Source organism: Mixophyes fleayi, chromosome 3, assembly GCF_038048845.1.
Source record: "Mixophyes fleayi isolate aMixFle1 chromosome 3, aMixFle1.hap1, whole genome shotgun sequence".
NCBI classification, from domain to species: Eukaryota; Metazoa; Chordata; class Amphibia; order Anura; family Limnodynastidae; genus Mixophyes; species Mixophyes fleayi.
The window spans coordinates 255,876,864-255,901,807 of record NC_134404.1 but is presented as its reverse complement, the minus strand read 5'-3'; the positions used below and the strand labels follow the sequence as shown (position 1 = coordinate 255,901,807).

General features: G+C 42.0%; 1 protein-coding gene across 1 annotated transcript in view; it reads right to left on the bottom strand.

Moving 5' to 3' along the window:
* TSNAX (translin associated factor X) overlaps positions 1 to 24,944 on the bottom strand; it is a 53,693-nt gene that overhangs the window by 9,411 nt on the left and 19,338 nt on the right. Inside the window, exon 3 of the mRNA XM_075203463.1 lies at positions 14,637 to 14,751. Coding sequence (XP_075059564.1) covers positions 14,637 to 14,751 — 115 coding nt within the window. The remainder of the gene's footprint in view (positions 1 to 14,636; positions 14,752 to 24,944) is intronic.

Here is a 24,944-nt window from a genome sequence, read left to right as displayed (position 1 = left end):
ACTGCATTATGCCAACTGTGAAGTTTGGTGGAGGAGGGATAATGGTGTGGGGCCATTTTTCAGGGTTTGGGCTAGGCCCCTTACCTTTAGTGAAGGGTAACCTTAATGCTTCAGTAGACTAAGTCATTTTGGACAATGCTATGCTTCCAACTTTGTGGAAACCATTTGGGGAAGGCCCTTTTCTATTCAAACATGACTGTGCCCCAGTGCACAAAGCAAGGACTATAAAGACATGGTTTGAGGAGTTTGGTGGGGAAGAACTTGACTGGCCCACACAGAGCCCTTACTTAAAACCAATCAAACACCTTTGAAATTAACTGGAAAGGAGATTGTGAGCCAGGCCTTCTCGTCCAACATCAGTGCCTGACCGCATAAATGCTCTACAGAATGAATGGGCACAAATTCCCACAGAAACATACCAACATCCTGTGGAAAGCCTTCTAATAAGAGTGTAAGCTGTTATCACTGCAAAAGGTGGACCAACTCCCTATTAAAGTTAATGATATTGTATTCAAATACATATCAGTTCCTGTTGCTGTACTGGTCAGCATCCGAATACTCTTGTCCATACAGTAAAACACAGATATAATGTTGTTAATTTTCTATGTAAACTAACCAATACCACACATGAAACATTACTCCACAAATTGCCAAATAAAATCCACCTTTACACCACTTGCATATGGACTTGTAATCATAAACAGATACCGAAGCATTACTATTACATAGCAGGTTTTGTACATTGTGCAATGAAGATTATAGCAAGCAATACTATATACAGTACTTTCTCTTCTACACTTCGATAAAACTGTAATCAACTTATACCAATATTTTTGGAGAACTTACACCTTGTAATTTCTCCCCCGAGATCTGCAAGGAGCTGGAGTTTCCTTCTTTTAAGGTCACTCAACCATAGCTGCACGGTGAAGTGCATGCTGCCATACCTACAGTGCAGGCAAACCGTGATGGCTGTTTTTACCTCATTACTGATGTATCAAGGAGTTGGAACCAGTCATCTACTCATTGTGCATGTCCATGCACATAGCTCGACCCTCATGCAGCTACTCATCCCCCATGTGGATGAGTCTTTCAACATCCACCTGTCATTGGAGGATTGGATGACCAGATGTCATCCAATCAATCACTATAGTGGGCGTTACAATGTCTTGGCACAACCAATGGCAGGAGAGGACGCCTCTGCAAGCACTATATAGAGCTGGAAAGGCAAAGATTGCTCCTTGCCATTTTGTGATCCAGGATTAATATTGCTCTATCTACTCTGTCTGGTAATTTGGTATTTGACATGTTTGCTGAGGAGCAGACAGCTGGCCAAATCAAATTTCCACCAAGTAGACACAACCGAATTTCACCACACACGAGGTGGAAAACCTAGTGCAGCTGGTTGATAGACTGCACCTTGCCAAACGGTAGCTATCCACACCAACGAAAACTGCATTTGGGTGGGCATCACTGAATGTGAAAACACACAATGTGTACTTGGACTTGAGCATACAACATTTGCATTCCATTGCCTCTTTCTACATACTGAACGATTCTCAACGGGCTTTGTTAGTTTATTGCAGTTTTGCTCAAATGTGTGTGCTAAAATATGCAATTATATTTCCTGTGTACTTTAGGTTATTGTTTGTGTTAGAAGAGTTTATTCTTAAATGTCACTAGGTGGAAGATAAGACAAGACAACCAGTCTGGGCTAAACAAGAAGTGTAACAAACTCCCTATTCTTACGAGCCGCAGTGGTGCCTCTAGCCGCCGCGACTCACTGTGCCCATCTGTTTGCCACTTTCGGTTTCACCCTGACCGTTGCCAGGGCAACGGTCTGGACGCTCCGCTGTTGAACCACCGCGTCCCAACTCATTTACATCCTGGGGCTGATTTCTTCCTGCTGGGTTTCCTGGCCTTTGATTGGCTCTTCCATGTATTTAAGGCAGGAAGGGCTTAGCCTCCCTGCCGGTTAGAGCAGGTCAACAACTACACAGGCAGTGGACACTCGGTCTTCTGACCTTTGAACGCCTGCTGTGACCCTGCCTGAACTTTTGAACCTTGCCCGATTGTCTGTAGCCCTGATGTTTTGCCTGAATATTGGACTTACCAAAGGTAAGGGTCACTAGCAAAATGGATAGGGTGGCTTCTGCAGAGTCCCACCTGAGATCTGTGAAGCAGGGTCGGTGCTCCACTGAAGAATACTCTGCCGAGTTCCGGTGGTGGTCCACTGACAGCGAGTGGAATGACCCAGCATTACGCAGTCAGTTTCGTCTAGGGTTATTTGATCAAATTAAGGACTCTCTGGTACAATATCCTTCACCCACTTCTCTGGAAGGACTTATGCAACTTGCCATCAAAATTGACAGACTCATCAAAGAGAGAAGAGCTGAGAAGGTAGCCCCTTTATCTGGTACACCCTTTTTCCCTCATCTTCCTACAGTAAAAGCTACGGAGCCTATGCAGTTAAGAGACTTACCGTCTCTCTCCGGAGGAAAAAACAAGGAAACGTACCTTAGGCATTTGTTTATATAGTGGTAACAAGGGCCACCTTCTCCGTTGCTGTCCTAACAAACCAGGAAAAGGGCAGACCTAGAGGACGAGGAAGAGGTCCATCTAGGTCTCCAGATCATATCTTCCAAAAATGCTCTTTTGGTTCCAGCTTCAATTTCCTTGGGTGCACACTATGTCCGCCTCTGCTTTCTTTGACGGTGTTGCTGCCAGGAACGTTTGACATTCAATTTGTCAGCACTTTGGGAATTACTCTCAGGAAGATTGATCCAGTCATTACTCTATGTGGACTTGATGGTGGTCCATTACCTGGTGGCAAGATTTGCTCCCAAACGCCTCTTCTGCAAATCACTGTGGGGGCTCTGCATTCTGAGTATTTGTTTTTCTACCTAATCAAGTGCCCTTCTGTTCCTTTAATCCTGGGGCACCCCTGGCTCCAACTTCATAATACAGTCATCGATTGGAACAAAGGAGAGATTGTTCAGTGAGCTTCTACTTGTTTCTCACCTTGTTTGTCTCTGCCCGTCTGGCTGATCCAACCTCTGCCATATCATGACTGGAATGGTTTTTTTTCCCCAAAAAAGCTGCTAACATGTTACCTCATCGTGATTACAATTGTGCAACAGATTTAGTCCCTGGCTCCAAACTACCCAAGGGAAGGTTGTACTCGCTCTCTATACCTGAAACACAGGCCATGGAAGATTATGTAAAGGAGAATCTCCAGAAGGGTTTCATCAGGCCCTCCAAGCCCCCCTACGAGCCAGGTTCTTCTTTGTGTCCATGAAGGACGAAACACCACAGCCCTGCATAAACTTTTGCGGATTAAATAAGACCACCATTAAGAGCACCTATCCACTTCCACTCATATGTTCTTTGTATTTAGTAAAACTGATCTGGGTGGGGCATTTAACCTTGTACACATCAGAAAGGGTGACAAATGGAAGACAGCCTTTAACACCAACTCGGCCCATTATGAGTATCTTGTAATGCCATTTGGCCTACGTAATGCTCACACGGTTTTCCAGGACCTAATCAATGATGTCCTCCGTGAATTTCTGGGCCATTTTGTTGTGGCATACCTGGATATTCTAATTTATTCACAGTCCTTTGAGCAGCATCGTCTTCATGTCAAGCAGGTCCTCTTGAAGTTCAGAGAACACCAACTTTTCACTAAAATGAAAAAATACGAATTTCATGTCCAGAAGGTATCTTTTCTCGGATATGCTATTTCCTCCTATGGGTTCTCCATGGACCCTAGTAAGGTTCAGGCAATATTGGATTGGGTGCGGACAACCAATCTTAAGGCCATACAAAGATTCCTGGGCTTTACAAACTATTATCGGAGGTTTATTCATAACTTTTCATATGTGGTAGCACCAACAACTGCTTTAACCCGCAAGGGAACTGACACCATTAATTGGATTGTTAATGCTATTGTTTCTTTCAAGGCTCTGAAGACTGCGTTCATTTCCACTCCTATCCTGAGACACCCTACTCCGGATCTATCTTTTTCAGTGGAGGCAGATGCCTCGGATGTTGGTGCATGCGCCATATTGTCTCAGAAAGACCCTCACGACCACAAGTTGCATCCATGTGCCTATTTCTCATGGAAATTCTCTTCTGCTGAGGCTAACTATGACATGGACTGTGAACTCTTAGCCATAAAATAGGCATTTGAAGAATGGGGGCACTGGCTAGACGGGGCAGTGCATACTGTTTGTCATTACAGATCACAAGAATTTTTTGCTCATTGAGTCTTCTAAACTTCTGAATTCTACACAAGCTTGTTGGGCTTGTTTGTTTATTACCTGCTTCAGCTTGTCATGAGTCACAGGGACTGAAGGCCACTTGCTGATATTTGCTCTGCTAAGCTAGGAGAAGCGGAGTCTAAACACAACCCCGGTCTTCGCCAAATGGAGTTTACTGCAAGGGACATGCAGGTCACGGCCCTCCAAATTAGCTATCAGTGGAGTGGATGGTGAACAGATGTGGTCGTGCAGGCAGAGGGCAAACCGTACTGGCAAATGTGATATCAAGGGGTAATACAATTCGGAGTCAGCAAACTAAAGGTCAGATACAGCGTGAGCAATCAGCCCGAAGGGAGATCCAGAAGCAGAACCAGGGATAGCTGAGTGGGTACACGGGGGATCAGTCAGAGCACAGAGATAGGCTGGAATGCTGGAGCATAGGATCACCTAGATTCTCTGGCACCTACCTAGTGTCAGAGGCAGGTTTAAATAGAGGTACCCTCTCCCTGATTGATGGCAGTGGAGGAGGCAGTCCGAGCAGCTGACAATCGACAGGAAGTAGAGAAGAGTCCCGTTGCTAGGAAACAGGGACTTGAGACGGACACACATGCGCACTGCAATCCTGAGGAGAGAGGCCGGCGTTCAGCTGCCTAGCAATGGACCATGCTGCCGACAGAGGAAGGCATCCGTCCCTGGCACTGATGGTAAGGAGACAGTGCCTGACAGGTTCTTCATTTCCTATAGACTGGGTTCTAAAAACGCCAAGGCCGATGCGCTTTCTCAGGTTTTGTCTCCAGTCATTCTTCACAGAATGAACCTCTTCCCATCATCTCTCCTACTTCAATTCATGCTGTAATAAGCCAAAAACTTGGGGACAACCTTCAACTTTTTCGAAAACTGGCACCTCCAGAGACCCCTAAAGATTGATTGTTCATGCCAGTCCATCTCAGGAAAGTGGCATTGTCTGAATGCCCATGAAAAAAAAACTGCTGAACATCCAGGCATTTCCAAAACTATTGACATTCTATTCCGTATTGTCTAATGGCCTTCTTTGTCCTCCGATGTCAAAGATTTCATTCTCTCCTGTGAAGGATGTGCCAGAAATAAATCCGTCAGAAGCCATTCTCCAAGTCAACTTATGCCTCTGTCTAGCCCAACTAAACCTTGGTCACACCTCTCGATGGAATTTATTGTAGATTTACCTTGGTCGTCTGAACACAACACCCTCTGGGTGATGGTTGATCAGTTTAGTAAAATTATGCACTTTGTCCCCTTGGCTAAACTGACCAAAGCTCCAGCCTTGACTTCATTATTTGTCAGCAATATCGTCTGCCTCCATGGTCTGCCTGAAGACATTGAGCAACAAATTATGAGCCATGGTCGGAGACAGTTTTGGAGATCTTTCTGTACTCTCCTTGGCATCAGCATCAGCTTATCATCTGCAGTCTAATGGGCAGACAGAAAGAGTTAACCAATACTTGGAACAATTTCTTACGTTCTACATCCCCAAATTTCATAATAATTGGGTTTCCTTGCTCTTTTGGGCGAAGTTTTCTTATAATAATTTTTGCCATTCCTCCATCCGTAAGTCTCCATTTTTTTGTAATTATTGCTTCCATCCCATGGCTAAATCTTTATCCTCCATTTCTCCTTCTGTCCTTTCTGGTAAACACCCTACCTACCACCCTACTATGGCCTCCTGCCTGAGAACAATTTGGAAAAAGGTCCACTCTGCCTTGCTACAGGCCTCCTTTTGGTGCAAATCCTTTTCGAAACATCATCGAAAGAATTGCTTCCTCAAAGTTGGTGAAGAAGTCTGTCTTTCCACTTGTAATATTAGGCTCCGACAACCCTGTAAGAAATTTGGACCAAGATTCATCAGACCCTTTTGCATTGTCAAAAATATCAATCCTGTTTCGCTCAGACTTAAACTTCCTCAGTCCTTGAAAATTCTGAACACATTCCATTGTTTGTTATTGAAACCTGCTGTCTTAATAAGTTCAAGCCTCATTGACTACAGAGACCGCGGCCAGTCAATGTGGATGGACGCCACAAATTTATTGTGGAGAACATCCTGAACTCAAAGTCAGTCCAAGGACAAATCCATTTCTTAATACATTGGAAAGTCTACGGTTCGGAAGATCGATCTTGGGTTCCGCAGAGACGCCTCCACGCTCCTCAAGAAGTTCTTTAGATGGTTTCCTGGTAAACCTGGATGTCGTGGTGCCTCAACCCTTCCTCAAGGGGGGGGGGGTACTGTTACGAGCCGCAGCAGCTAGAGGCTGCCGCGGCTCGTAACAGTACCCCCCCCTTGCCCATTTGTTTGCATCCCGGCCGCCTCCATGATGACCGGGACGTCCCTTCCGGTTTCACCCCTGGCCAGTGCCAGAGTAACAGTCTGGATGCTCAGCTCTTAACCGCTGCATGCCAGGAGGAGGGGCAGATGGGCACAAATGGATTTCTCCCTGCTGGGCTTCTTAGATTATGATTGGCTCTTCCATGATTTTAAGGCAGGGAGGGCTTAGCCTTCCTGTAGGTTAGAGCGTTCACTTCCTGTGTAGTTGCTGACCTGCTCTGTCTTCTAAACTTTTTGATTAATCTCCTGTTGTGACTGTCTGAACTTTTGAACCTTGCCCGATTGCCTTAGCCCCGACATTTTGCCTGAATATTGGAGTTCGCCATTTTGCTTGTGACCCTGACCTTTGCCAAGATTCTTGACCTGCTTGTTTGCCGCCTGCCCCGACCTCTGGCCTATATCCTGACCTTCCTGTTGCTACGAACCTGTGACCTAGACTTGTTCCCAGTTTCCCACCTCCAGTCTTCCAGTTTCTCTACCTGGCGCTGCAGTTAATCTGATAAGCCTCTACTACCATAGAGATAAGCAGGGGGAGAAAACTCCAGGGTTAGCCAGTCATATTATCACCAAGGAGTTACCGCCCCAATACAATCCACCATTAGCTCATGACCGTGGAAAAAAAAAAAAATCAGTGTTGTATAAACTGTTTTTGGGGTCTGTGACATGATCTTTTGTGGCGACTAGGAACTGTGCTTCCATCACGTGCAGATGCTATGCTTCTAGGGAATTACTCTGCCTGTTTACCCGATGGTAGTCATTTGACCGGCTCTGTAAATGCCTGAAGAAATATGTACAGTGAAAAAGGAAGTCACTTGAAATGGGTCTGCCTCTGCACCCCCTGTGGCTCGGGTGACCTGAAGGCAGCTCCAATCAAGTAGCACGTGGAATATTGGGCCAGGTGGCAAGCGAGGGTGAAAAACTAAGTGATTTTGTATTTTTCACTTGTTTTATTTTGTGTGCCCGTAAGAGGTTGCATGTGTCATTTGAAGAGGAATTGCATAATCTTGCATTCTGACATTTAGTTTGTTTCTGGGCATGTGCAAAGTAATTTTATGCAAAATATACCACTTCGGTATTTGCATTCCTTGATCCATCAGGCCCATACTGTATAATCCATGATAAAGTAAGATGCCTTACAAAATATGCCTCTACGTCTTGAGGGTTAATAAGTACAGGCATTGTTAATTAATAAATGCTACTGCTTGGGTCCTTTAATTTCATTTGCAAAATTAGTTTGGTGCAGGCCCTTTGTTTACGTTTCACCATGCCGCACAGAAAAGGAAAGAAATAAGGTGAGAAATGAACAGAAAGGAAGAAAAAGAACATCTTCATGAACAAAACAAAAGCCATAAACATGTCCAACAAAAGGAGAACCCAGAGTGTAAAGTGTAGTCCCTCAATGGACTAAGAGTAAAGGATTTAACAGAAGTATAAAAATTCTGTTTTCTCTAGCATCCATTGGAAGACATTGGTTGCCCTTGGGACAACCCCAAACCTGTCAGAAGAAAACAGCGCAAACCACCTTTCTTCCACAACTCGCATCCCTGGATGCAAACACATTAAACTTGTAAAAACTGGTAAAAAGTATGAACAGAGGACAAGGCGCCGCTTAGATCTAATATTTTACTGTTTGGGTAAGTAGTATGCTTTGTCATAATGCAAACTTATTTAACAAGCAGCATATTTGAATTTGAATTGTGTTCTCTGTTTCTATTAATGAACACTTTGTATTACATGGTTCACTTGCTTTTTGCAAGGCATCTATGGGGCTTGATTGAACCAGCGTCATCATTAGTTGAATGGCGCGAGTTCGACTACCACCCATCACCAGTTGGAATTTGAGCAGGGGTATCAATTTATTTATGGTCCATATTTTGTTTGGTTATATATTAAGAGGTGCGGCACTCCCCTCCTGAAAGGAGCAGACTTGTAACATTTAACTCTATAGATAGGTTTAATATACAGAAATGCCTAGGAATACTCTGAATAATAAACCACAAACAATTAGCTGTACTCATCTTGAGTCCTACACCCATAAATGCAGAAAGATCTGACCACATCCAAAAAGCGAAGAGAGTCCTCTTCTTCTGGAGACATACCAAGAGCTGAAATTTCAAATCTACAACAGTCCAACAGTTGCTGTGAGGTGAATGCTGTAGACCAGAGGTGCTCAAACTCAGTTCTCAAGAGCTACCAACAGTTCAATGTTTTCAGGATTTCTTAAATTGTAAACATGCAAGTTATTCTATTTGTTCTGGGTCAGTGTTATCCCACTTGTTTCTACAGACAGAAATTCTGAAAACATGACCTATTCAAAGCTTTTGAGGACTGGGTTTGAGCACCTCTGCTGTAGAGCATTCAAAGCCAAGTTGAGATCCCACAGTACCATAAGGGACACAATGAGGTTGTACCCTAAGAACACCCTGCAAAAACATCTGAACCGCCAGTCTTCTTTGACAGAAGACAGAAAGCTGACACCTGAACCTTGAGAGCCAAGGTCAGATCAGCATTCAACTCCTATTGTAAGACCATAAGTAACCTCAGTAAATGGAAAAAAAAATTTGGTAGGAAGCCCTTTTCTCTTGCACGCGGAAAGAAGTGTTCAGCAGACTGATAGATTGTGTGGCGCAAATTATTCTTTTGGACAGAGAACTGGTTTCAGCAAAGAATAAAAGGATCATGGTTTCAGCAGTAGAAATGAACTTGACTTCGTCTGGTCTGAACAGCAGACACCACAACAGACCCATTGCCAAGGAGAGAACCTTGGTGTACCAGGTCTTTTAAGCCCAATCTGGAGCTGCTAGATTGACCCAAACTCTCCATCTTCAAAACAACTTTAAAGCATTTGTGAAGATACTGGGTTTTCTGACCCAATTCTACCCACTTCACGCTGGCTGGCCACCCACAGGTGTCTTACTATGCAAGGGAAGTCTACCCAGTACCTTCCAGGGTTCTCAGTCACTTCTGCAAATGCAGTTAGACAGTAAAACAATCCATTTATTGTAAGAAAAACAATCACTAGCATATTATGTACACAGTGTGGTAAACCTGCCTGGTATTTATTTACTATCTGTCCCTTACCCCACTAGCCTAAGGAGTTAGTCTTCTGGCTGTCCGGACTTGACTACCTGGGGATCTGTTGATGTATTTCACTGGTAGAGAACGGCAACTCTAAAAGCCAGCCAATCTGCAGCTTCCAGTCCCAGAATTAATCTCCCCTCCCCCCGAAGTGACTCCTTGGGCTAGATTTACTAAACTGCGGGTTTGAAAAAGTGGAGATGTTGCCTATAGCAACCAGATTCTAGCTGTCATTTATTTAGTGCACTCATCAAAATGACAGCTAGAATCTGATTGGTTGCTATAGGCAACATCTCCACTTTTTCAAACCCGCAGTTTAGTAAATATACCCCCTTATCTCTAGCGTCAATTTTCCACAGTCCTGTCCCCTCCCTCGGCAAACCCCTGGGTCTATCCTCTTAACCATTGGTGGATGCTGTATCAGGGGGTGGGAGGTAAAGTTGAGATGAGCTGTACTTCCACAGAAGGTCCCCTGTTGGGCTCTAGACAAAATGTCTGAACTAGTCATGATGAGAACAACGGATACAAATTGGCCTTACCCTCTCACCTGTATCCCGCAACCTGATCCCTACCCATAACCGCCCAGGCTTCACTTTAAGGACAATGAATAGCAACCTCACTGCCACATCATCAATATACAAAAAACTGCCGAGGTTGAGATCCTGGCCTCAATCTGTTCATCATTCAAATCTGCCTCTCGAAAGTGCTACGTAGCTTTCCGATTTTGCTCCAAGGGGAGTAATTCTCACCTCAGCTGAAAAAGCCCTCTGAAAGCTGTTTGAACCACAGTTCCACAACTTTTTTCACCCATGCAGAGGCCAAGTCGTGTCTTAAAGAGGCTCCTGCTGCCACAAAAATGAACTTAAGGATTCCCACTACCTTACAGTCTGCACCATCCTTAAGTGTGGTAGCACTGGGAATGTAGATGATAGTTCTATTTAGTCAACCACACAATAGGGATCTCCACCTTGGGAGGAATATACCATTTACAAATACCTTCAGAAAGAAGAGTAGCAGTTCTGCAGTCTATGGGACCTGGAACTTCTACTCAACCAATCATCCAGCTGGGAAGAAGGAAAATAAAGCATTTTATTGCTTATCATTTAAACAGAGAAGTCTATGCAGCCTCAGTGACTGCCATGTCTGGTATGTCTAATACCTGGCATACAGACAATCCACCCCCTGACACTAAGAGGGGACATCCTTTCTAAAGGAAGAGTCTCCAACATCTTACCCTAAGAGTACACCAATGAATTATATTTAGCATTAATTCCTTTCCTTGAAATACTCCATGGCAGCTTAATATTTGCACCCATGTTGTACGCCATGTTATATTTTTCAGGAAGAGCTTGGAAAGTCTCTCAAAGGCACCAGGGAAAACGAGAAGCTGCACTACTTGGAGTCGTATTTATATGTCCATCTAAGGCTAGAAAGCATTAACCCATTATTAAGGCTGCCATGAAGTATTTATAGAAAAAAAAAGAATTAAACAGAACATATAATTTGCTTCTTTCACTACACCATTTCATTACTAAAAGTAGCCCAAACGCCATCTATTGTGCTCTAAACAGCTATTTAAGATTACTAGTATTTGGTTACCAAGGTTATTAGTGGTTCAATGTGGTAAAATCACCATGAAATCATGCAGGTTAGGACTTGAAACCTTTAGTTTACAACATAAGAAAAACATCAAACTTTTTCCTATACATATGGTGTACTGGGTAATGCGCTTTCCAACTGCTTTTACCATTTCAGAGGAGATGGCATTTGACCAGCTATTTAGTCCAGGGACAGATTTTACATTAAATGCAGCTTAAAATGTAAAAACTTTAGTTCAGTCATGCTTTTTATAACATTTAATGTGGATGTTGTATGAAAGAAATGTAATGTCTAAAAAAGGTTAATGAGTCTTCAGTGATCTCATTAATATTGCAATTTACCATGTGATTTCATGAGAAACAATTTGGGTGAGGACAGTCAGGGGTGTGTGTAAACTTAAAATCCCAATTTACTGTATTCTTCTTACTTTGGACAAAACCTTAACTGTGATTTTAACCAGTGGAAAAGTGCGAGAATTCCATACTCCCCAGACACCAGCCAAGACCAGACTAAAATTGAGCCCTTAAATACGCCCAAACTCCATCCTTGCCACACTGACTGAGAAAGAGTTAATATGTATTCAGTAACCCACAACTTGATCTATCATTTTGTATTTTAGATACAGGCAAATTTCTGAATGCGTTATTCTTAGTCATTCATACACAAATATGAAATGGACAATCATTCTCAAGGCTTGGACACCAAATCTAAGCATATATGAAACAAGGGAGAAAATACAGCTATGTTTTTCGCCTTCCTTTAGTAATACTATACTAGGATGTGTTCGTGCCAATTTATAAATCACAAAATACCTCGATAAGACGCAAGACGATCATACCAGCAGTTTTAAATCAGTATTATCAGGGGCGCATGCAGGGGAGGTTTCTGGTTCTCCAGAAACCCCTCCCCTCCGCGAAGAATGGGCGCTAAACAGTGACCCTACATAGCATTACTGTACTGTACAGCAGCCGCGGCGCTGTCAAAGAAGCGTCCGCGGCGGTGCTGTATTGTAGTACAGTACAGCACCGCCGGGGATGCTTCTTCGACAGAGCTGCGGCTGCTGTACAGTACAGTGCTGCCGAAATGGAGGTGCACATGCGCAGCAGCTCTATATATATTTTTAGGGGGGAGGGGGGAACCCCCCCCCTTCAAGATCCGGCATGCGCCCCTGATTATGTACTAAAATTGTAACATAATATAATGTAAATTTAGTAACACCATTAAGTGATTACTCATAAACAACACATTATAAAAAGTTAAAGCAAGTCTGACAATTCGTGATCATTTCAACTCAATGGGGCGTATTCAATTGTCGGCGGAAACGCCGAAAATCCCGCGGCCCGCGCACAATTAACGTTATTACAGTTAATGCGGTAATTTACTCGCTGGATTTCAGCTCGCAGCTCCCTGAGCCGCGAGCTGAAATCCAGCTACAAAATTACCGTATTAACTGTAGCGGAAAAACAACAATTGAATATGTCCCAATGAGTCTGAACCTCGTTTCTCACAATGTGTGGACTATAAAAACCATGTACTTTTCTAACTGTTTGGTTGCGCAGATTTCCCAATTATATTTTGAAATCATATTTTATTATGTATATGTTTTACCTAGTATATATTAATTTTTTTAAGTTCTAGAATATCTGAAAGAGCATGGCTTTCTAAATGTGAGTACACATGGGGCATATTCAATTTCCGATCCGATCCGCGGTAACGAGCGTTACCGCGGAAAATGCGCACTACTGCCGGTAATACGGTATCGCAATAACGCGTATTTCCGTACGCAGCCCGAAAATCCACGTTATTGCGGTACCGCGGATTAGGTTTGCGGCCGTTCTGGCGCGATCCCGCGGATCGGGATCGGAATTGAAGATGCCCCATACAGTTTAGTAAGTGTAGATTTAATAGGACAAATGTATTCTTACTTGTGTAATGCATGGGGGATAGTGTGGAACCTATATATAAATATCTTATAGGAAGTGCTGTGGTGGTTTGCATTATTATGCTGCCAGGGTGTTATGCACAATTGTCGAGAGGGTCCTATCTCATGACATGGAAAAAGATGCAGTATCCTGTCCCACAAGTGACTCAGGAAGCCCCAATCAGCTGGCTCTCAGGGAAAAAGCATGTCAGGCGTTAACAAGGAGAGCTTTTATCAGGACCCAGCCTCTTAGTTAGCCTGAGTAGGTTCCCATTGTTCCGGGCTGTAATCAACTAGAGAGCGCCTAGGGTCATAGCAGCAGGGGAACCTGGGTTTGGAAGGGCCAGTAACAGCCTCTCATGACAGTTTACAATCCCCGAGAGGTGATCTATCCAAGCTCACATATGCCTGGTCCCGGGAAAGTGGAAAATCTGTTCTCAAAATGAGATCCAGGAATTGATCTAACACATTAATGTGCTTTATGCATATGGGCAGAGAATCATAACATGTATGTGTATGCATTACTACATCTGTTATGTTCCAGAAGAGATATCCTATTTAGAGAATTCCTAATTAGGAGTGTGTCTGAACAAAAAGAAAAGTAAAACCAGCTGTAAAACAGATTAGCATACCCACACACTTTTCTTAGAGACCTCACAGGAGGAGGGCGAGTTTGGGTAGCAAGTAAATTGTTGGTATTTGGAGGCTGCTACTGATGAACTGTCCACCTGCTTGCCTCCCACCCCAGCAGCAGATTATATAAAAGTATGTGAGTTATCCATTAAGGTTTGTATTTCTATTAATTTCTATTATATTTTAGGAGATTGTTTTGCATGATTTCTGCATGTTAAATTTGATATCAAAACTTTTATTCAGTAAGCATTTCAACTTAATTTGTCATATTAAAAGACATTCTGTCTGTGCTTTTAAAGAATTTACGAGTCAGGCTTGGGTTTATAATGCTACATTTAAGTCAGACAGTTGTTTGGTACAGTGGCTGATTAAATTTGGTTGTATGTGCAGTTTGAAAAAGTCGGGAAGTAACTGAAGAGTTCCTAAATAGTGTGTGCTCTTGAAACAAATCTTAGTAGTGGCAAGCTAGGCGACCGAGATAATTGGGGGGTGTATTTTAGCCAGGTGATGCTTGTCGTGGCAATGAGCATTTTATGTTTTTGCTTCCATTGTATTTATAGTGGAACTATGTTGCAGCAAAGATTTCCAATATATAATTTACCCTGTAAGTGCATTACTTGGGTATAAAATACAATTTATAGATCAAACGACATTTTAATATAGAAATTAAAAAGGGAGTAATTGCAACTTCTAAAAATAGATTTGTCAGACTTCTGGAACATAAAAAAAAAAATGTAACTATGAAAAATGATTGAGAGTGGGTCAAACATTGAAAAAATAAACAAAGTACCTGATAACTCTGTGCAAAATAAATATTGTTCTCTTGCTTTCAATTGTTATATCTCTGCCCAGCTTTACAAGTCGTTCATACTTATCATGTCTTGCATCCAGCTCATGCTGAAAAGCTGTGAAGAGAAAAGAAAAAATATTTTAGAAACAAGTACAGTTTAAACCTTAAAATTGCCCTATCACCATTTATAGTTTAAAATACTAAATGTAATAAAAACTCAAGACTTTTGCACCACTGCATTGGTAACTTACAGTGGTCTCATATAGGTGGAGCCAATACAAAGGAGGTGGGATGCACATGTACAGAGCTAGAGGCTGCTCTGCCTGTGCAAATGGCTTCTCCGACAATAGGCAGCGCTCAGCCGAACCTAATGAGATGCCAGCCCATATCATTCGATTTGGGACTGGAACAGCCCACTCTCTGACCAGAGAGGCCCAATGATGTTATGTGGGGCCCATCAACCTGTTAACTCTCGCTAAAGTTTATGGCAAATGCGCCCTTGGCAACATTTATAAAAACAGTTAAGGTCCCCTTGCTTCATTTACAGGTAAATCTAGCAAGTTAAAGCTACAGGATCATATAATTGGAGATTTCCACCCAGAATTATTGTTCTGTAGGAACCACCGCACACCAATGTACAGTGCCCTTGCTATTTCAGAAACATCCTAGCTTCTGGCATTCTAGTACAAATGTCAAGCTTAAATGTTATTCACCTTTAGGGGGCAATCTAATTAGCTCTAACATTCTGTTGTAGATTTAGATTACATAAAAAATACGGCAATTACAGTAACATTTTTGCTTGCGAGGGCTAACACAGAGTGGTCATTCATACAATAGTTTTTGCAGTAAAAAAATGTAATCCATTGCAAGACAGTATATAGATGCAAGAAGTCAATGGCATGGATAGGAATCACTAACTATCCAGAAAGCACTATTGATATAGTAGTGGAATGTTATAGACGCCGGTTTATATAATTATAATTTATCAATAGATTGCTTAATGTACAACTAAGGTTCTATTGGCAGGGACTGAAATATCCAAGTTCTAGCCAGCAAGTGCTGTCAGAGTGGTCATTTACACTATACTTACTGTTGCAAGTAAGTTAAGCAATAACTATGAAAATATATAATATACGCCAACCTCTCATGCCCATGATCCTTAAGCTCTTCAACTCTATACTGCTTGGCTCTAAATTTGATCAGGCAACAACTCACGCAGACATAGTTATACCTGGCCGTGATCCAGACCCATTTCTCTTCTGAAATTAGATCTCAAATTGCGAAACTCCTCGCTAATCGCTTGAAAACTGTCATTACCTCATTGATTCATCCCAATCAGTTCGGTTTTATCCCTGGTCGTCAGGCCTCGGATAACACTAGACGAGCCATTGATTTGACTTGGGGTTTCCAACTCCCGTAACATTCTCACCCTACGCAACCTTAGATGTGGAAAAGGCGTTTGACAGGATGGGATGGCCTTGTATGCAACAGACTCTTGCGGCCATGGGCATGGGGGTGGGGTGCTCTTTCCTGCGAGGCATTGCTTCTATTTTAACCCTAGTGCCTCCGTCCTGGCTAATGGCTTCCAGTCCACTCCCTTTGCGATTCAAAATGGTACCTGTTAGGGATGCTTATATCCCCACTCATTTGCCTTAATGATCGAAACCCCTGGCCCGTAAAATCTGCATTAATCCTGATATCTCTGGAGTAAGTGTTGGTTCCTCTGAACATGAATATCATCTACGTATAGGGATTATTCTATCAATCACAAACCCCCTCATATCACTCCCAAATTTACTCAGTGACATCACTCTCTTTGGCACTGTATCCAACTACAAGATCAGTGCTTCTAAAGCAGAAATTCTTGACCTTAATGTCCCCCTGCTCTTTCGTCATCCCTTAAAACTAGCTTTGATCTTAGATGGCAGTCTCACAAACTAAAATATTTAGGAATTTACCTTACACATTCCTATGATCAACTGTACACTGCAAATTTTCCCCCTTTATTATCGGCCATCAAAGCTGATCTTCTAAAATGGGGCAAACTCAATCTCCTGGACGGGTAGCATAAACTCCCTCAAAATGAACGTCCTTCCTCGCCTTTTAGATCTGTTTCAAGTCTTACCCCTTAAAGTCCCTGCTAACTCCTTCAAACTCCTACAATAAATGGCTACAAAATTTGTTTGGTCTGCTAGGAAGCCTATGATCCGAATGCAGATTCTCCACAAATCAATCCACGGTGGTGGGCTTGGAGTTACCAATTTTATCGCGACACTCACCTTACCCAATGTGTACTCCTTCACTCTCCTCCAGGACAGCAAATTAGGGTCAATATCAAATCCGCTCTTACCGATACTATCTCACCCTCCTCTCTTTTTTGGCTGAAACCACAACACCACCGCTCCGTTTCACGTCTCGCCCCCCCCCCCTCCCTCCTCTGGCATTCTCACTCACCAGCTGAACCCACATAGACACGTTGTACAATCCAGCCCCCGACTCTTGGAGCACGACACCTTTATGGCATAACCCCTCTTTCACACCTGGGCAACGCCCAGCCCAATTCTCTCATTGGACGTGCCGCGGCATTATTTTCCTCTCCAACTTAGCTCCTCTTCGATTCTTCACCTCTTTCGCCAATAGTCAAACGTACTTTCATATCCCATCGACTTGCTTCTTTCAATATCTCCAACTTCGACATTTCTGACACTATCCGACGTACAGTTGTGGATATTCAGCCAACTTCTCCTGTGGTCTTTTTCTGTGCTCTTCGCTCCTCTTCCAGGGGCCTTATCGCCATATTCTACCGCCTTATTGTAAAACACAAATGCCACCCTAAGGACCCCCACAAACTGAAATGGGAGGAGGACATAAGGGAATCGCTTACCCATGAGTGTGATAAGAGTCGCCTGAACCCAACACCTCTATGTGTTAGAAAATAAGCGAAAATTTACATAAGATTTTCTACCACTGGTACTTGGTCCCACACCACCTCCATATGATATATCTGGGCTCATCTCCTTTGTGCTGGCATCAGTGTCCTCATGAGTACCAGTCTTATATATGGTGGCACTGTCCAAAACTACTTCCGTTCTCGGAATCCATCTACCGTTTAATTTACAATATCACTCAGATTTCTCTCCCTCCAGCTCATTCATTGCTCACTCGCTCAATTCCTGACATATCAAAACAAACTCAGAAACTCATTACACATATTTTTATGTTAGATGTCAAATTGCCCCTTTTTGGAAAAGCCCAAGACCTCCCCCGCTGTCATCTGTTATTAACCGCATTTGGCAAGTCTAAATATAATTTAAATCCAATTTAATAAGGTCTGGAGTCCTTGGCCTGAATATCACAGAGCAACTCCCCTTTAGCTTTTTAAGGCCTTGGAGCCCTAACTACCAGATTTAGTATTGTCTTGGATCCTCATCTTCTCTACTTTTTTCTTCTCACCTCTCTGGCTAGTGACTTCTCTCTCCCTCCTCTCTCTATTCTCTCCTTTCTTCCCTCTCTTTACTCGCTTCTCCCCGACACTGCATACAGATAGTAACATGCTGATTATGTTTCTCGGAAACTACACTATGTTTTGATTCACTTAGCTGTTTAATTCACTGTTATTTGAAAAATCTAATAAAAAAAAATAAATGAATATATAATAAACATGAACTCATTTCAGATTGTATATTTATGAACGTAGTAGTCAGTGGTGTGGGCTGAACATATTTGTTTCGGGGAAGGATTGTCACTTAACCCCCCTCAAAGAAGCAGTACCATATAGATATAATGTGGATACATGTATGATCTTCAGTTGCACTATATGTGCCAGGAGCATTAAAAGCTCCATCGGTTAGATTTCCTGATCCACAGTGGATCCATCTCAACTACCTTTATTCTGGACGAACTGCTCTCACATTATTAATATTTGGATATATTCCACACTTTTCCCGTGAGAGAATACCTGTCTATTGCCATAGACTGTTCTATATATACGGCTGTAATTGGCTATCACTGTGTACATTTATAAGAGTCCTGTGAAGTGATAAGGTGTTACAGTGTCCTACTCGATCCACAGAGATTTTCATATATTCATATGATTTATTTTTTTATTAGAATTTTTTTTTTATATGTTCTAATATATATCGTTTTTATACATTAGAGCTGCCATTTTTACTTTTATCTCAGCAGCCTAACAAAAGATAAATAAAGTTACCTTATTAACTAGTTATCAATCTGGGCAGGGCAGGACACAACACCACAGAACCTTTATCATGTTTATCCTCTTGGAATGTATTGAATATCTGGACTTGGACCGATGTGCCTAGATTTTATTATACACTACATAGTTAAAAGTATGTAGATACCCCTATTTATTAGTGTTTGGATGCTTGATTTTTTTTGCACTCGTTAGCTAAAGTGGCCGAACATGCAATCTCCATAGTTGAATGTTAGCAGTAGAATGGGCAGTACTGCTCTCAATGGCAGTCAAACATGTTCCTGTCAAAGGATGCCACCTATCCAACACGTCAAATTTATGCCATGCAAGAGCTGTCCCAGTCAATTGTAGGTGTAATTATTGTGAAATGGAAACATCTAGGAGAAACATCAGCTCAGGAGCCAAACGGTAGGCCACACAAGCTCACAGCATGTGACCGCCAAGTGCTGAAGTCAATAGCAACTGGATGAACTTGGGATAACCTTGCATGGTGTGATTTCAGATGTGAATTTATTTATTTATTTTTAAGACCTGCAAAAGATAGCCGTGTGTTTGAGGATCATCTGAGCTTCGAGTTGGAGATCTGACTCCAACTAGATCCATCATGAGTTCCATAACACCTGGAGCAGAAAGTTCTGATCCAGAAAAGTCATCCTTCAGGAGTTGCTCGAGGGTCTACCTACCTAGTGGGCCTACAGGAGTATAGGGAGTAGGGTTCAGACCCCTACAACATCAGTACAGAGCTTGGACCAAGCAGCATTGACTAGCAAGTTCCGAAAAGAGCATTCACAGCTTGGGAAGAGATCGCAAACAGTCTACGGGACCGAAAGCTTAGCCAGCGTATACAAATTGGAGGGATGCGGAGATTCAGAATGTTTTGTTGCTGAGGTATACAGCTTGAGTTGCATTTAAACAGTTCCATGCACAAGATTACGATTAATAAATCATTAAATCCGTCACAGGGAAATACTCCTAATTCAGGAAAAGAAAAGAAAAAATATTGTACCAATCCCCTGCAGAAGTTATGTTCCACAATAAGTGTAAAAAATATATATTATCTAAATCCCACTCAATAGTTTGACTACATACCAAATCTCTTTCTTTAGCAGCACCAAATGAGAGATTTATGATAGTCCAGAGACAGATCACAAATCTATTGGATCATACAAACATAACATTGAAATAGCTAGCCTCAGATCTATGAAAGTTAATTGCTCTATTTCCAGGCTTCTAAATAAATAAGGCACAGAAATCGCAATCACAATGGAAGCATACCATCCAGGGTGGGGAGCCTTCACACATTCAAAAGGTAATAAAAGACGTTTGGCCTCTAGAAGACACACGGGGGTATTCAATTGTTCGTCCGGACCGCCGAAAAACTCGCGCTCTAAAACCGTTCATACGGTAATTTACTCGCTGAATTTCAGCTCGCAGCTCAGGGAGCTGAGAGCTGAAATTCAGCGAATAATTACCGTATTAACGGTAATAGTTTTAGAGCGCGAGTTTTTCGGCGGTCCGGACGAACAATTGAATACCCTCCACAGTCTCACATCAATGTGCTAAACCTCAGGGCATAGAGACTCCTTAGATCAGGCCTGTCCAACCTGCGGCCTTCCAGGTGTTGTGAAACTACAAACCCCAGCATGCTTTGCCAGTAGACAACCTGTTGATAGTTGGAAGGGCATGCTGGGACTTGTAGTTTCACAACATCTAGAGGGCCGCAGGTTGGACAGACCTGCCTTAGATGCTCTACTAGTAACATGGGCAAAGCACCTGTGGAACTTGACCTGATCAAAGATACTCTGCATCCAAGTTTGTGTGGCATATGGTTTTTTTGCCTCATAAATACAAAAAATAGCTTCCAGCAGGCAACAAAGCTCAGAACTCTTTACATTTTGAAAACTATTTCAGCAGCTGCCAATGAACACTGCCAAAGATAGCTGCTCGTTAAATATGGACTATTACAATGAATAATCAAATATTACAGAGCCTTAGAAAAAGCAATAATTTATTAAAAACTAATCAATAAAAGTAGAAAAAAGTCAAATCAAATAGTCAATTAATAATCTAATTACTGGATTCAGAGTGAATATCAAGGTCATAGTGTATACATAATGAATGTTAGCAGCTGTAAGGAAGATTCAACATCTACATAGAGTCATAAGTCAGTCACAAATGCATTGTCCCCAATAGTAAACAGGATTTTAAGGCGAAAAAGCAAGTTTTAGGTGGACTTAGTGAGGAGCTGAAAATGTCCTTCTGGTTACATTCACTATATGAACCATATGAAAAAGCTCTCCAGATGGTTTTGTGCATCCTAGCATTTTCCTCAGGATACTCTGGTATGTATTATTAGTTCACATGACTTAACGAGCGCAGCCATTTTGTGTCAAATACAATTAGAGACTGGATTAAACAATGACCAACGTGGGAATTAATATGGCCTGTTTCAAAGGCCAATCAATGCAGGGGAACCATTACATCAAAAAGAGCATCAAAAAGTTTGTTTAAACAGAATTATGGGCAACTGCCAGGTGATAGCAATTCTCCCTCCTGCTGCTGCTAGGTAGCAAGATTTTGGTAGAATAAAACAGGGTTTGCAGGAATTTATTATCTGAAAACATTTGTCTCATTTGTTCACAGGAGAGTTGAACACCTAGCAACAAGCGGTCCAACCTCCATCCCAAGTGCATGCTGGAACTTGTAGTGCCACAATTGTGTACTATAAATGGTGTCCACATCATTAAATAAGTTTTGACCCCATCATAAATTATTGCTCCATTAGCAATCAAATAGTAATGCACCATAATATAATCACACATTAATCCACCCCCAATATATTCATAAAGTAATCTTGCCCCCATAAGATACTTATTTTATCCCCTCTTAATAATAATTGCCCTCAAAATTTATAAGTATGTTCTGATTCCAAACCACATGCTGTTTGAGCTCTCTCGCTTTGCAACAGCCACCTGTTTTTTCTGGCAGTTTTGCCTAAACTACCATGTCATGGCCTTCTGAGTTCTCACCCTCCAAACTGCTGATAGTAATTCCTGTGTTTTGATGGTGAAAACCAACGGTGGTGTGTTGCTGTTTTAAAGCTGCCTAGCACATTTCCCCCCTTTCTCTGTTTAAAGTCATACCACGAGGCAGCAGATAAATATGCTCATCTAAGATTATATAGACACCTGGAAATCACATCACAAAATACAAAGTTTTGGCCCCTCCCACTTTTCCAGGTGGAAGAATTAATCTACTACAATACATTATTCTTGCACCTGAAGGGTTTGGAGCCACCCAAAAATATTGGAACTAAAAGTAAATGGTCTGAGAGCACCACCTTGTCTACTAAGGTAATCGGGAACTTAAAAACATACAAAATAAGAAACATTCAATACATATCAATATTTATGTTAGGGGAGATCTCACAGGCACTTCACAGCATTTCCAAACATTCATTCCAAGCAAAGGTTATTGAAAACAACTAACCAGGGAAGAATTAATATCCCCCGGAGCACTGACCAAGGCCATCATAAAGTAGTGGAGAGAACTGTGCATTTGTCTATAACAGACAGTCCTCCAAAACTGAGCAAACATGCAAGAAGGACACATGTTGTCTGTAAGGTACTACAGTCTTAAAATGCCAGAAATTGCATTAACCCTTGGAGGAAAAACCAGAATATGACTTGTAAGATGTATAGCCCAGCAAGACAATGATAAAAAGCATGCAGGAGATCCATATTTGAGTGTCTTAAATAAAACTTGTTTCATCATAGTCCTGGAGAGGCCAATACAAAGCCCAGATTTAATCCCATGAAAATCCTGTGGAAGGAATTGAAAACTGTTGTTCACAAAGTCCCCATCAAAGCTGATGGAACTCAAGTACTATGGCAAAGACGACTAGGTAGAGCCCAGATACATAGATCAGAGACCCAAATAAAGTCACAGCTTTAAAAGGGCAACTAAAAGTGTTTCTACCAAGTATGTAAAAAGGATGGGTTAATACTGAATCAGGACGTTAAAATTCAATTTGATTACATGACGTAAGAAAATGAAAACGATAAGTGAAAAAAAAAAAGTGGCAAAAAGGTATGAACACAATGGACGGCAAATGAAGAAAATGCTACAGTTTACACAGCCATCTCATCTGTCCAACCCAGTGCAATAGACTGCTTCAATCCCAGTCGTAGTCATTAAAATGATGATCTTAACCCTGACAGGAATATACCAAAGATGCATTCCCCGACAGACTGCTAATACTGACAGCTTCAAACACAGACCTCAAACACTGCCGACGAATGAAGATCCCGGCAGCCAACGATGACGTCACTTTTGTGAAAGGACCTCTAGGGTCCTCAGCAATAATGGTAATAATGATATGTGAAGGAGTTAAAAATGTTGGTATTGCCTTAAAAAGACATTCAGCATAATCACCAGCTCCAGCCTTGAACTATCTCAAAGACCTCGGAGGAAGGCCTAGGACAGGGGATAATGGATGATGACATTGGGAGTGCTGGCGCCAGCAAAAGTTGGTAAGAAGAAACAGTAAAAGTGACATGAAGAGAACTATCTAGCTTTGTCAAAAGATTTATATTTACTCAGAAAAATATCAATCATGTGTTTCTATCCTATAACCAGATCAAACACTTTTTAATGTATAAATGTAGTCCACTAATAAATGAGCACAGCTCAGTTCCATCTTGACATTGGCATGTCTGTGTCTTGATTACTGATCTCCTGGTTAACCAGCATCTTATCTCACGGATATCTGAAGGGACTTGATAAAGCAGAGGTTAAATTACCCTAACACTTTCAAGGTCCACACAATGATTCCTGCTGTTAAGCTGGTAATTTAAGGAGGCGCTGCCTCTACAATTTTTTTTACAAAGCCTAATACATTGTACAGTCAGCACCTCCTTAAATTATCAGCTTAACAGAAGGAAAGTGTGGACCTTCAGTGTTGGTGATTGTTCTCCCGCAAAGAATTTGCTGCTATAATGGGCGTGGGCAACTGATGGGAAACCTCTGAGACAGGTGTGTTTCTCCTTTTCTGATATCCATAGGACTCTTCTAGGTGGGCCAAATCTCCTATTGTCCTTATATTCCCCCCATACGGTCGATATGTATTGTGGGACTGTGGTTGTGTATGTAGTCCTTCTAGTGCTTAGATACTTACCATCATTAACCTTTCGCTCTGTCTCCTTCCTCTTACCTATATTTTTGTCATGTTTCACAGCACACTCCCCTAAGGGCATCTGCCATAATCCCCCTCCAATTAGATAAAAAAAAATTATACCGTAGTTTTGAGATTTTCTCGGAAACCATCCATCAGTACTGTAACAGCTACTTCCCTGTGATGCACCTCATCCTTTATGTCTGATACCCCAGTGTATCTGGTCATTGCTGTCAGGGCTCTAGAAAAATAATCTGATGCAGGTTCACCATCCTTCTGTTTAATAGTGAACATTTTGCTCCGGTTCGCTACTACTGTGAAGTATATACTCAAATGAGAAGTTATGTGCTTGATATTGGTTTGATCATCATCAGTTAAGGATTCATCTTCCTCCAACATACTATACTTGATAAACTTTTGTATGTCACTATTGGGAGGAAGACAGGCTCTCAATACCACTGTCCAATCTTTATTAGATGGCTTCTGACATTTGGCCAAATCTTTCCTTGGGTCTGGGAAATCAGACATTCGAATGCAGCTCAGATCTAGTTCATGGACAAAGCATTGCTACATGTTTTATGGGAACTACACCATTCTTGTCTGCTTTCCCAATAGAAATTGCTATTGTACGGACTGGATGTAAGCCTACTAAATAACTACATTCAGGACTAATTGCTGGAAGCACTGTTTCAGTACAATGGATATTTCCCCTCCTATTGATTTCTACTCCAATCTCACCGGTTTCAGCTACTGCGCTTGTTGGTGGGATTGTTCCCTTTCCTATCTGCGTGGCACTTCTTGAATATTGATTGCATGGGCAATAGCTGAAATAACAGAGGGTTCATCATCTTCTTCAGAAACATTGCCTTGCATACCACTCAATATGGGATAAATTACTTGTTATTTTTAGAATTTTTTGGTA